Genomic DNA, 13312 nt, shown 5'->3' on the forward strand with positions numbered 1-13312 from the left:
AAAGTTAACAAATTTTAACAGTAAAAAACACATATTTTTTTTATCATTAAAAGTTTGTGACTAAAATACCCCTATGACCAAGGTTAAAATTTTACAAGGTTAAAACTTTCCAACATTGTTGTTATACCCTTGACAAAAATGACAGTTCATATAAGGCAAAAATGATAGTTTTGTCCCTTAATAAACATGATGGTGTAACCCTTCATAGTTTTGTGCCTTGGACTTTAATTGTGAGTGGAATCAGTCATTCCATTCCAGTTGCACACCAAGGAAAAGGTCTTACCTTTCTTACATAAAGATTGGTTCCAAACTACAAGTTTCCAAAATAAATACTTATACCCATTCCATTTCAAAAATATTACTTTATTACATCATATTAAGTTTAACACATAAGTAAATTTCCATGCCCCTGTTGACAGTTCATAGACAGTTTATGGATCATTTTGCCCATTTTGTTATTATTCAAAAAATACATTGCTATTTCTGGGCATGCCCCTCCATTATTATGGCTTGATGATAGTTTATGGACCATTTTACCCCTACTGTTACATGAACAATATAACTAAAGATTTATACTTTTGCATCCCTTTACACCATTATACTATCAAAGCTCTAAAGTCTAATCTACCCTCTAATATGGTCTCACTATCATCTTCTGGAGTGTTGCGATTTTTTTCCAAACACCAATTCAGAAATTAAACCTAAAAGAACATATTAACAGAAAGGGAAAATGACTTATATGGGTAACTATGTTTTAAAATCGTTCAAAAAATACCATTTAAGTTTGGTGTGTGCAAAAAACACCATCCAAGTAAAGAATTTGTACAAAAAACACCAATGAACTACATTCTTTGTTCAAATTTGACCTTGTGGTAACTGGCAATTACCGGTAAAAAATAAGTAAAGGAAAAAAACAAGAGGAAATGACTCAAAGAGGTAACTATGTTTCAAAATTGTTCAAAAAACACCATCCAAGTTTGGTATGTTCAAAAAACACCATCCAAGTAAACTTTTTGTACAAAAACACCAACAAACTATATTTTTTGTTCAAATATTACCCACCGGTAACTGGCTCTTACAGGTTAAATGATGACTTGACTTAACTATTATGACATGGAAAAATAATTATTGACAAAACAATAAATGATATATACCTCCTTTAAAAATTGATTTAGGGTTTCTTCATGAACGAATGAGTACTTCTTCTCCTATGATTGATCTTCTTCTTCTAAAGTGATGATCTCGAACTCAAGTCCAAAACTCCAATTCTTGACTTAAGGCAAAAAGGGCTCCTTTACCCTTGGATATAAAGAATGATGAAATCGGACTTAGAATGAAGAAGTTATGGTCTTTGGAAGATTTGCGGTTCTTGACCCTAGCCGAGTACGCTAGGAGTACACCGGGCGTACTGGCTCGACATCCCAATCGTTGAGGCTTCAGCATATGTTGGGCGTATGCATGGACTTGTTTAAGTTAGGCCTCAGGCCCACATGATTGTAGCAAGTCATTTTTTGGGCTTAAGGCCATGTTGGGGGTTCTTGGGCCATATTGGGCCTTAGAGGCCTTATGGTTGGGCTTGGATGCCTTTGGGGCTTTTTATGGATTTGGGCCTTAGGGGGAGGGAGGCCCATTAAGGCAGGCGTAAAGGAGCCTTTTTTGCCTTAAGTCAAGAATTAGAGTTTTGGACTTGAGTTCGAGATCATCACTTTAGAAGAAGAAGAGCAATCATAGGAGAAGAAGAAGTCATTTGTTAATGAAAAAACCCTAAATTGAGTTTTAAAGGAGGAATATATCATTTATTGTTTTGTCAATAATTATTATGTCATGTCATAATAGTTAAGCCAAGTCATCATTTAACCTGTAAGAGCCAGTTACCGGTGGGTAATATTTGAACAAAACATATAGTTTGTTGGTGTTTTTTGTACAAAAAGTTTACTTAGATGGTGTTTTTTGAACATACCAAACTTGGATGGTGTTTTTTGAACGATTTTGAAACATAGTTACCTCTTTGAGTCATTTCCTCTTGTTTTTTTTTTCCTTTACTTATTTTTTACGGTAATTGCCGGTTACCACAGGGCTAAATTTGAACAAAGAATATACTTCGTTGGTGTTTTTTATACAAATGCTTTACTTGGATGGTGTTTTTTGAACACACCAAACTTAAATGATATTTTTTGAACAATTTTGAAACATAGTTACCCATATAAGTCATTCCGTCCTAACAGAAGTTGAAGAAGAAGAGAATAGAAAGTAATGATGCAAATCGTTTAATTGTTGTAATGTTAAACTGGAAGTTCTCTGTCGAATACGAATTAAGGAGTCGCAATCGTCTTTTGCCAAGAGTCGTTGAATTCATTCCAAAGCAGAAAGTGGCGACTGATACGCAATTTATAATCGATCAGAATAAAATAAAATTGATTTGGAACATCGAATTTGTAGCGACTAGAACGATTGGAATTACAATTGGAAACGCTTTGAGAATTGAGTTGAGTCGCGACCCAGGTAACTATGCACAGGACCCCAAGAAGAAGACGATGCAGGAGAAGACAAGTAGGATAAGAAGAAATAAGTCGTTCCCTTTCTTTTCTTTGTAGCCCTAAATGTCATGTCATCCCCATTTCACCATGTCATTACTCTTAGACCAAGTCAACAAATTTTTAATCCAAGTCATCAATTACCCACAAAAACCGGTTACATTAGGTGGGATTTAAACAAAATGTATATTTCATTAGTGTTTTTTATACAAATACTTTAGTTAGATGGTATTTTTTTTAACAGGAAAAACTTCAATGGTCTTTTTTGAACGTTTTTGAAACTTTCTTACCCTTATAAGTCATTTTCCCGAAAAAAAAAAGTAAATCAAAGTTAACATCAAAACATAAACATATGTAAACTAAATTAGGATCATATGGATCTAAGAACCTCCAAAATGAGGCAAACAAAGAAAGAAGTCATTGTGAGCGGTAAAATATAAGCATATGAACAAGAATTATGTCTCAACAATACAAATTAACAAACAAAACATAAAAGGAGGCCATTCTACCCAACAACCGCTTTTAAAAACATATTTTTTAAATTAACCAGTGTATCTTTGTTTTTATGAAATCTTTTCTCTCATCTTTATTCTTAAATATATCATATATTTTATATAAAATTATATTTAACAATAAATGAGGTTAAATAGTATAAGCATATTACAATACACAAATTAAAATAAATAATCATAAAATGAAACAAATTAAGTACTTAAAAATAATAAGGTTGGAAGATTAAGTATAGCTGGAAGTATAATAAAAATATTATTATACAAAAATAGTTAATTATATAAAATACTAAACTTAAAAGAATATATTTAATAGAATATAATTAGTTGCTAATATTGACCAAAATTTCTACCATCAGATACAAAACAATTCACAAGGTTGATTTTATATTATTTACCTCTCCTAATGGCTAATAATAATATACATTTTCTTTCCTAAAAACTTATAAAAATGGTTTTTAAACAAGAATAAAAATATTATAATTAATTAAACGCCATTGAAATTACAGATTTGAGAGCGATAGATTACAGTGTTGTTTTCTCTGTCTCCAAAACAAAACCCTAACCCCTCTTTTCCGAAGAAACGCCACATCTTCTCAATCCAAATTCGAAAATGGTGTGCATACGCAAAGCAACCATAGACGACCTGCTTGCGATGCAAGCCTGCAACCTCTTCTGTCTTCCTGAAAACTACCAAATGAAATACTACTTCTACCACATTCTCTCATGGCCCCAGCTCCTCTACGTCGCCGAAGATTATGGAGGAAAGATCGTCGGTTATGTGCTTGCTAAGATGGAAGAAGAAACCACCGAGTGTCACGGACACATCACTTCCCTTGCTGTTCTTCGAACGCATCGAAAGTTAGGGCTCGCAACCAAGCTCATGGCTGCTGCTCAGAACGCCATGGAACAGGTAGGTCTATCTCTCTATTTCGTCAGTTTGCGAATTTTGATATCGGTTTTTGAGTAATTTGATTGGATAGTATTGAGTTGTGAATAAATTTGGATTCGAATCATTCGATAGTATTTGATGTATCGTGATTCGTGATTTGTGATCGCTTCTTCTTTGATCGCTTGCTAAAGTCCATTTTTTGTTAGGTCTTTGTTCAATACTGTAATAAACAAATCAATGAACGTAAGCTGCTACCCTTATTCAAATATGTTCATAAATCATTATAACTCATTCTTTTTGACTTATAAATCATATATTTGTTCTTTGTTCTTCGCATAGACTGATTTCTTTTTTTTTTTTTTTTTTAAATTAGGTTTTTGGTGCTGAGTATGTGTCACTCCATGTGAGGAAGAGTAACAGGGCAGCATTCAATTTGTACACAGAAACATTGGGATACAAGATTCATGATATGGAGGCTAAATATTATGCAGATGGAGAAGATGCATATGATATGAGGAAAGAACTCAAAGGAAAAACTCAACATCAACATCACCACCACCACCACCACCACCACCATGGTGGTGGTTGCTGCTCTGGAGATGCAAAAGCAGAGTGATGTAGGTACAATTTTCTATGAGGAGGGGCATTTATGTCATTTGCATAGATGAGAGATGAGAGCAACTCTTTGTCTTGTCTTACTTTTTTGGGGTGGACAAAAGGTTATAATTTTTGTTCCACTGACAACAATCACAGAACAATGTTGTAGGATAACATGGGATTTTTTTTATTTGGCAGAAATACCCTCAAGTCGAATGAAGAAACGGGAGAAGATTGCATGGTTCTATATATACCAAATACCATTTCTGTTTTGTGATGTTATTGTGTTAATTGCAACATCTGTTATCTTTGCATAAAGTATAAAATGAAGTATTTTTATACATTACTAGCTATGGTGAAGGTTATTTTAGACATTTGCTCACTTTTACTATTGGCCAACTATCTTTAGAATTGTGAGACTTGAAACAAAAGATTGTTAAGGGGCTGTTTGGCAAGATCTGAATCTTTAAGATCTGAATTTTGTAATGATGTTTGGTTGGAACCTCTGAATTACAGTATTGAATGATAAAAATGACCATTTTACCATTTTGTATTATTTTTTGCTGAATTCAAGGTTTTTGTTTATATAATAACCAAATCAACTTCATACATTATTATAAAAAAAATATAAAAACTACATAAAATCCAAATTAAACATAAATCAAAGTCAAACATAAATTAAACATAAATCTATATAGGCATGCATGTTTTGTATCACTCTAATTAAATACAAACTGAAACTCTCACAAGTAGGAAAACATGTTTTCTCTTCCTTCCTCCCATTTCACCAATTCCATCACTTCATTCCAACTTTTTCTAATCATCTTTCTTCCTTTTAACCCAAGGTCATTTTGGGAAAACATGTTTCCTCTTGGTTCCTCCTAATTCTGTAACCACCAAAACCACACCTTCAAAACATATGTGATGAAACCCGTCAAATTGGCAAACATGATCTTGAACCATCATCTTACCCATTAATCACTAATCATAACCCATTTAAAAAAAAGACTCAAATAAACAACGCCCATAACAAATAAATTAAGCAAATGAATTCAATTTCAGCAAATTAATTCAATTTCAGCCATACATACACATATATTTTGATTTCATAATTCCATTTCAGCAAATGAATTCAACAATAATTTAGCACAAATCAGCAAGATCCGCAACAGATTTCAGCTATATAGTTCAACAAATAAACACAAACTCAATAAGTTTCAGCAACAGATTTCAACTATACATACACATACATTTCAGAAATCAATAAAATCAGCAAGATCATCAACTTATATTTTAGAAATCAAGCCATATCAGCATTTAAGATTTATCAGTTTTTAGATTTATCAAACATCATATACTATAGCATCGTTTTCAGAAAGAGGGAACGTGGGAGGCAAAGCTGTCGGAGGCGCAGCAGTCGCCGGAGGTAGAGAAGACGCCGACAATCAACAATACATTCCAGAAAAAACAGCAAAAAACAAGTTTATATCTATTAATACTCGATTTTCAGGGCAAAAAAAATGACAAAAACCTTATCTACAACCGGAGGTTGGCATCGTTTTAAATAGGTGGAGGTCTATGTTGCTGCAATAGATGGCGGAGGCGAGGCGACGAAATTGGCGGCGGTGGTGTTGTAGATCGGAGGAAGCAGACGATTATTGGAGATCGGTGAGGTATAAGAAGTGGGGTGAGAAGGAGGAGAAGGGGGCGAGAAAGAGACAACGTGTTTTTGGGTCAAGGGCATAGGGCGTCTTTTATTTTTCAGATGGAGTTTGAAATCTAATTCGGTAAGTGCTAAAATTCAGATTCAGACCAAAACTTAAGAGATAAACAAACGGTCAGAATCTTAAAGATTCAGACCTACCCCTTATTAAGAGGTATTAAGATACAAACAAACAGGCCCTAAGTTGAATGAAATTTATAACTTATTGGCATAAAGAAAAAGTGGTTTCAACGACATTAACTTTTTGGAAATGATGTTCAAAGTGAAAGTAATGGGAAAGCGTTTACCCACCATAAATGTTGGGGAATTGTACAAAGTTGTCCAAAGTGGGTTGTGGTTCAATTGACGGAGGAATGAAACATATGGGTTTGAAAGGTCAAAAACATCTGAGTCCAACAATTACACATAAATGTCAGATGAGCATTGTCATATCGACCTAACAACAAAGATGTTGCCTTCAATGAGAGCACACGGTATGTGTTTGAGATTGCTCGTTATTACAGACGTGGACACGTCTTAACGGCGTTGTAACAAGGGAGCCCCCCCCCCCCCCCCTACTCGTTGTTTCTCGTTACGGGGCATGTCGTTGCCGTTACCACCAGATGAAACGCCCAAATTTCGAACGTTCGGCCATTTTGACTGTTGACGACTTGATTAAAAAAATATATATATTTTTTCTAATTATAAATACATTTCATTCTCATACATTTTATATACATTTTCATTCATTCTTTCTATATTTCTACTTCAACAACAAAAAATGAAACAAAACCCAAACACTCCAACACAACCATCCGTTGGAACGCAAACGGGAGGGAGAGGGAAAACTATAGCGGTTGACATGGAAAATGAGGAACCTCTATATTGGTGGACACCGGATGAAGAAAATGCTTTGGCACAAGCGTGATGTGGTACTTCAAAAGACGAATGTCGCGGAAATATGATGAAGAAAGGTGCTTATTGGGAGGCGGTGTGCAAAAAATTTCACACTATATTGAAGAAAAAACCATATCGCAATACGGACATGCTTAGTAGCAAATGGATTCAAATTAGCAAACGGTGTACAAAATTCACTGGTATTTACAACCGGCTTAAGGCGCAACAACAAAGCAGAACCAACGACGTGAATTTGTTCAAAGTTGCAAAAGAAACAATATCGGGTCGAGATGGGATATATGTTTGAGTTCGAGAAAGCGTGGGAGCTGGTGCAATTTGATCCAATGTGGAATAAAACTCCTACATCGTAGTAAAATGTTATGTATTAGGCTTAATTAATGTTGTCTTTTAATGTTGTTTTATTGTAATCTTAATTTTAGTTTTTAAAATTATATCTTTTTTTTTTTTAATATTATGTTTTATAAAAATATATTTTAGTTAGATATTATGTTTTATTTAAAATATATTACTTTTTTACAACAAAAATAAATTCTGGAAAAAAAAGAAACTCGAAAAAAAAAAAAAATTATGACATGAAAAAAAATTGATGTCACATCTTATTATAACATTGTGACAATTTCCCCACTTGGTGTTAACCATTGCTTATGTAGCATATGATGTGGCACCAATTTGGTGTTATAACTAGTTGCACATTCAATGCTCTAAAAAACTTTTTATGGAATAACATTCAACAATTAGTTGAGTTGATAAAATAGATTGAACATATAATTATACAAAAACAAAAGATGGTGATACATCAAGAAATGGTAGGGATGAAGGAAAAAAAGGCGTAATTAGAAATCTTGAAATCGAAGACGGATGATTTGGAAGGCGACGCCCTCCACTCAACACTAGCTATGCAAAAAGGAGTTAGGAATAAGTATTTGTAATGTTTATAATTTTTATTATGTAAATTTTATTTTTACGAATTAATGAAATATTTTTAATTTAATTAATCTATATTTATATTTGTATTTATTTATTAGATATTATTTATATTAAAAAATTAATAAATTTATAATGGAGAGTGGTGTCCAGAATGAAGCGGTAAATAGTGAAAAATGAGTGTGTTGTCTTTGTACTGAGAAGAGAATAATATTTGCTTTATGGTTATGACGCGAGAGGACAAAGAAATGGTGTAGTAAGCCCATTGAAAACAACCGACACCTAAATAAACCGACCGACCTGTTTAAGATTTGGGGGGATGTGTTCGGGTTATTCGGGTTTCAAGTAAGGAAAATCAGGTAATCGGTTTACCCGTTTTAACATCGGATCGGGTGGTATCGGATAAACATATATATATTATCGGGTATATCCGAAATACCTGATTAAAATTAAAAAAGAAATACCCACCATGCTTCTCTTTCTATTTCTTATATACACAGCTGTGCATAATTACATTATTTTATATGTTATGTTAAGTATATAGTAATCTAAATTTGATGATAAAACTAAAACAAATACATCCATAAGTCTTTACTTGGATATATTATATGTTTGAGATATGACTAAGTTAATGAAATATTGCTGTTAAAGTTTCTTGTTTCAAATATATAAAATAATAGTTATTAAACCAAACTTATACATCAACAAAAGTTTTTTTTATTTTATTAGTTTTAATGAATTAAACAGAAGGGAAGAAGTATAGGATGTAATACACTTCTTTAGACGTCTTCAACGGAAAGGTTTGACACCTCCAACTGTTTTTGGCTTTTATTTAATAAATTTAAATGACTTATTTATAATGCCAAGCATGACTCATATGGCTTTGGTTTAATTAAAGAGATCTGGCATCCTTAAATTTGTTTGTTGCTCAATTGAAGAATTATTTTTACAATGACGAATTGATGAATTATGTTGCTTGTGAAAATCTAGGTTTAAAAGGGTATTTGAGTAATTTTACAATGATGAAATGCTAAGAATTGAATTCCATGGGTTTTAGGATGAAACCGAACTCATTTGCAATTGCAACCAAACCTAGGATAGGAATGGAATGCAATTCCAATTCCAGGCAAACCCTATGGAATCCCGAATTCCAACTAAATTCAATGCGGTATCTAATAAGCATAAAAGCAATAAGAACTATTTGCAAGTTTGTATACAAGTAATTATTCAAAGAAATGATTTGGATGAACAAAGAATGGCACTAAAGCTTTGAAGAACTCCATCAACATACAACATACAAGAACGATGTAATCAGATTCAACCTAAATGTATTGAAAGCACATATCAAACTACAATCGTTCTCTGCGAGAGGGAACAAGAAAAGACATTGTCCCTACAAAATTGTACAACACACAGACAGACCCATCGATTCATCTAATATTATCCAAAAGGAACAAATCAATCACACCATTGAAGAACAACAGCTATGTTCAAATTCAAACGTACCAGGATCTAACTGGATCATCAATTGAAGCTGTAAGCTGCTCTAGATGAAGAATCGCTACCAACAACCGAAAGCAAACCTCCATCCACAGCCTCTTGTTCATCAAGAAACAAGTCATCAGGGCTTCTAAACGCCGCATGTAACCCCACAATCACTGCCACTATGAGCAAGGAGACGAACACATTCATTCCGACATTCGTGAAAGCCAAGGCGAAGATTGTTAATAAACTCAGACAGGTTAGCACGACTCGGTCGTCAACAACTCGGTTGAAGATCATAATAGGGCTGCGAGGATCCCGGAAGAAGTAAAGAAAAAACCAAGCAACGAGTACGATCAGAAAAATAATCATCGAAATCGGGTGGTAAATGAGGCTGAGGAAGATTATTATAAGCATCACCATGGCGTAGTTGACTCGGAAGTAGTTGAGATTTTGCCTGATTCGAGACATGGAGTCTTCGTAGCTTATCGGCCGAGAGATGGCGGAGAAGTCGAAAAAGTCTCGCCATGGGCGGCGCTTGGCGACGAAGTTCTCCGTGTGGAACCTCGCCCGAGCGAAAATTGTGGAAGGAGACCCTGGTGGAAGGGTGGAGGTGCTGGGGCTGCTGACGGCGGTGCTGCTGGGGATTCCACTGTAACCGGTGTTTGAGATCTTGGACATTGTTAAAGAGATTTATTAGTAACAGAAAAATGGGAAACGATTACCAAATTGAAACCCTAGATTTTGGGATGCTATTGCTACTGGATCTGTAAAGGTAAAGGTAGTTAGAAGAAATGGAAACCGACAGTGCCACGTGGTCTTGATTCATCAAAGTATATGCACACCATCATCATTATTTAATGCTATAAAATTGATAAAATTGAGAAATTAAATATACTTCTATTTTTTCTTCTTTTTTATTTTCCTGCCTAATGAAATTATGACACGTGTCATATTTAGATAAGATTAATAATATTTTAATACACTTGTCATAATTTCAAATGGGTAGGAAGAAAAGTAGGAGGATATAGAAGGTGTTAGTGTTACTTTAGCCCTACAATGTTCCGTACATTGGTTTAAATGGTAATTTATGATTTTTTTTTGTCTTTGAAAGGTACGAACTTTTATTTTACTGGTTAATTTGGTACCTTTACTCATTTTTGAAGGTTACACCGCCTTGTCAGTTGCCAACTAAGCACGTGAGTCAACAATGACTCAGTGATGAGTCGACTCATCCTGATTTTGAAGACGAAGATTACTTCCAGGAAGAAGTCGTCAAGGAAATACATTCTTCAATCCCAAAGTTCATTAATAGTGGTGGCGGTGGAAATGGGGGTAAAGGTGATTAAAAAAAGGCGATTGTCGTTAATGAAGAGAGTGAAAAAAGTTCCGGTGGTGAGTTGCATTATAGAAATGACCCAACTGTAATAGAAGACAAACCGGTGGAATTTGAAGTTCATGTGGTTGATAAAGAAGAAACATCTAGATAGGAAAAACCTCTTGCTGATTTTCAAAACGATTCCGAAGTGGTTAGGGAAATTCAAGTCCAATTTGCGAGCTTCAGAATCCAGCAATGAGCTAGCAAAGATGCTTGAGGTCGGAAAAGTTCCACACAACAGAAAACACGCCGCCTATCAAGTTCCCTCAAAGATGTTGAACGTCTTTTCACCATCATTAGCAATCGCAACTTCTAAATACACATTTGCAGAAACCACCGATCCTTCCAACTTAGAAGCTGGTATAGATTTAAGAACAAAGTCAAAACATCTTTCATCCACCTTACATAAGCTCTATCTTTGGGAAAAGAAATTGTTCGAGGAAGTTAAGGTATGTTAACATTTTTATTATCTCTCTTCCATAGATGCTGTTCTTGAATCTTGATTCTTGTATGTAAGTTTGGGTTTTTTTTTGTACTTTTTCATATGATTCATGAGTAATTAATCTTTATTTTTAGGTTAACAAGAATGTGGAGGTCAATGTTGGAATGCCACCATAGTCAAACTCAAGCTATTGCATCTCACAAACATTTCAGTGATGATAGTCTTGAAGCCACATTACAGCTTTAACATGAAGTTTTAAATTGGACTCTTAGATTCTCTTGTTGCTTTGGAGCACAAAAGGGATTTGTAACATCATTAAACAACTGGCTTCTAAAATATCTCTTATACATCCCTAAAGAAACAACAGATGGACTTGTTCCATTTTCCCCTTCAAGAATCGGTGCTCCAATTGTGTTCATAATATGTAACAAATGGGCACAAGCAATGGAAAGGATTTCAGATAAAGAAGTGGTGGAATCCATGCGGGATTTTGTGAGGATTATGCTTCAGTTATAGGAAAGGGATAAACAAGAAATAAGAATATGGAAAGGAAAGTTATGGATTTGGAAAGGGAGGATGTGAAGATTCATAAGGAGTTGCAGGTTCTTGATAAAATAATTATTGTTGGTGGTTATGGAGAAGATAATGGGATTTCAGTTGTTTATCAGAGTAAGACTAGTAAAAGTGTTGGAGCTCAAACGAATTTGAGACTTGTTTTTGAAGCTATGGAGAGATTTACAGCTGCTTCTTTGAAAGCTTGTGATGAGTTGTTGCAACATATTGAAGAAGATATGGTTTCTCGTGACAATTAAAGAAAAAAAAAGACTTAAACTGAAAAATGGAATTAAGGAGCTCGAGTTCATCTGGTTGAATCAGATGTCTAGTCAAGACACAACTTGTCACGAATAAGGTGAATGACTTATTTGGGTTATATGAAAGCACTAAAGATATATACATAGGATGTACCCTAACCCTAAACAATCACTCCTTCCAAATCGACCTAATATCGGTTACAATAGGAAGTTTTTATGTGATTATTGGCATGGATTGGTTAAGCTCTCACCATGCTGATATCATGTGTTATGAAAAAGCCGTCCGACTTAACTTACCAAATAACGAAACCCTGTTCATCTATCGTGACAAACCCGAAACGAACCGCCGAATCGTCTCATGCATCAAGGCTCAAAAGTACATGCGCAAGAAGTACCACACATTCCTAGCCCACGTTGTTGATGAGAAGAGAGAAGTGAAGGACATCAAGGATATCCCAGAAGTCTGCAACTTTCCCGACGTATTCCCAGAAGACCTTCCGGGAATACCACCCGTGCGACAAGTCGAGTTCAGAATCAACATGATTTCTGGAGCCACTCCCATAGCCAAATCACCATATCGATTAGCCCCCACAGAGATACAGGAGTTGTCCAGTCAACTGAACGAACTGCCGAGCAAAGGATTCATCAGACCAAGCTTCTCACCTTGGGGAGCACCAGTTTTGTTCGTAAAGAAGAAAGATGGATCATTCCGCATGTGCATTGACTATCAGGAGTTGAACAAACTCACTATCAAGAACCGGTATCCCCTACCCCGAATTGACGACCTGTTCGACCAACTACAGGGATCAAGCTACATCTCAAAAATCGATCTAAGTTCGGGGTACCATCAACTCAGAATACACGACGAAGATATTTCTAAGACGACGTTTAGGACTCGTTTCGGCCATTACAAGTTCGTTGTGATGCCCTTCGGATTGACTAATGAACCCATAGTATTCATGGATCAAATGAATCGCGTATGTCGGCCTTACCTGGATAAATTCATGATAGTGTTCATCGATGACATCCTAATCTATTCGCGAAGTAAGGAAGAGCATAGTCAACATCTGCAGATAGTCTTGGAGACACTAAGGGCGGAAAATATGTACGCAAAGTTTTCAA

General features: G+C 35.0%; 2 protein-coding genes across 4 annotated transcripts; one reads left to right on the forward strand and one right to left on the reverse strand.

The window, feature by feature from the left end:
* Positions 1 to 3548: 3548 nt before the first annotated feature.
* Positions 3549 to 4906, forward strand: LOC145119614 (Acyl-CoA N-acyltransferases (NAT) superfamily protein). Of its 3 annotated transcripts, none has more exons than XR_013713909.1 (3): positions 3549 to 3956; positions 4309 to 4654; positions 4731 to 4906. XR_013713909.1 is itself a non-coding variant. In XM_079055297.1 (3 exons), exons 1-2 carry the CDS (start codon positions 3657 to 3659, stop codon positions 4549 to 4551), a joined length of 543 nt encoding a protein of 180 aa, XP_078911423.1. In that variant the 5' UTR covers positions 3549 to 3656; the 3' UTR covers position 4552; positions 4731 to 4906. The 3 variants fall into 3 exon arrangements, 2 of the variants coding, with proteins under 2 accessions (XP_078911423.1, XP_078911422.1); XM_079055297.1 differs by having other exon boundaries at positions 4309 to 4552; XM_079055296.1 differs by having other exon boundaries at positions 3550 to 3956; positions 4309 to 4556.
* A 4409-nt stretch (positions 4907 to 9315) lies between these two features.
* PRA1.E (prenylated RAB acceptor 1.E) lies at positions 9316 to 10382 on the reverse strand. Its single transcript, XM_079055295.1, has one exon. The coding sequence runs from the start codon at positions 10237 to 10239 to the stop codon at positions 9601 to 9603; it is 639 nt and encodes a 212-aa protein (XP_078911421.1). The 5' UTR covers positions 10240 to 10382; the 3' UTR covers positions 9316 to 9600.
* Positions 10383 to 13312: the final 2930 nt, after the last annotated feature.

Source organism: Lactuca virosa, chromosome 6, assembly GCF_052849685.1.
Source record: "Lactuca virosa cultivar CGN04683 chromosome 6, Lactuca_virosa_CGN04683_v6, whole genome shotgun sequence".
Classification (NCBI taxonomy): Eukaryota; Viridiplantae; Streptophyta; class Magnoliopsida; order Asterales; family Asteraceae; genus Lactuca; species Lactuca virosa.

What these genes read in the sequence shown, in the direction of transcription:
- PRA1.E (XM_079055295.1), bottom strand. Translation starts at nt 10,239, where the DNA reads ATGTCCAAGATCTCAAACACCGGTTACAGTGGAATCCCCAGCAGCACC.
- LOC145119614 (XM_079055297.1), top strand. Translation starts at nt 3,657, where the DNA reads ATGGTGTGCATACGCAAAGCAACCATAGACGACCTGCTTGCGATGCAA. An exon ending in CTCAGAACGCCATGGAACAG is followed by an intron (nt 3,957 to 4,308) that starts GTAGGTCTATCT and finishes TTTTTAAATTAG; the next exon opens with GTTTTTGGTGCTGAGTATGT.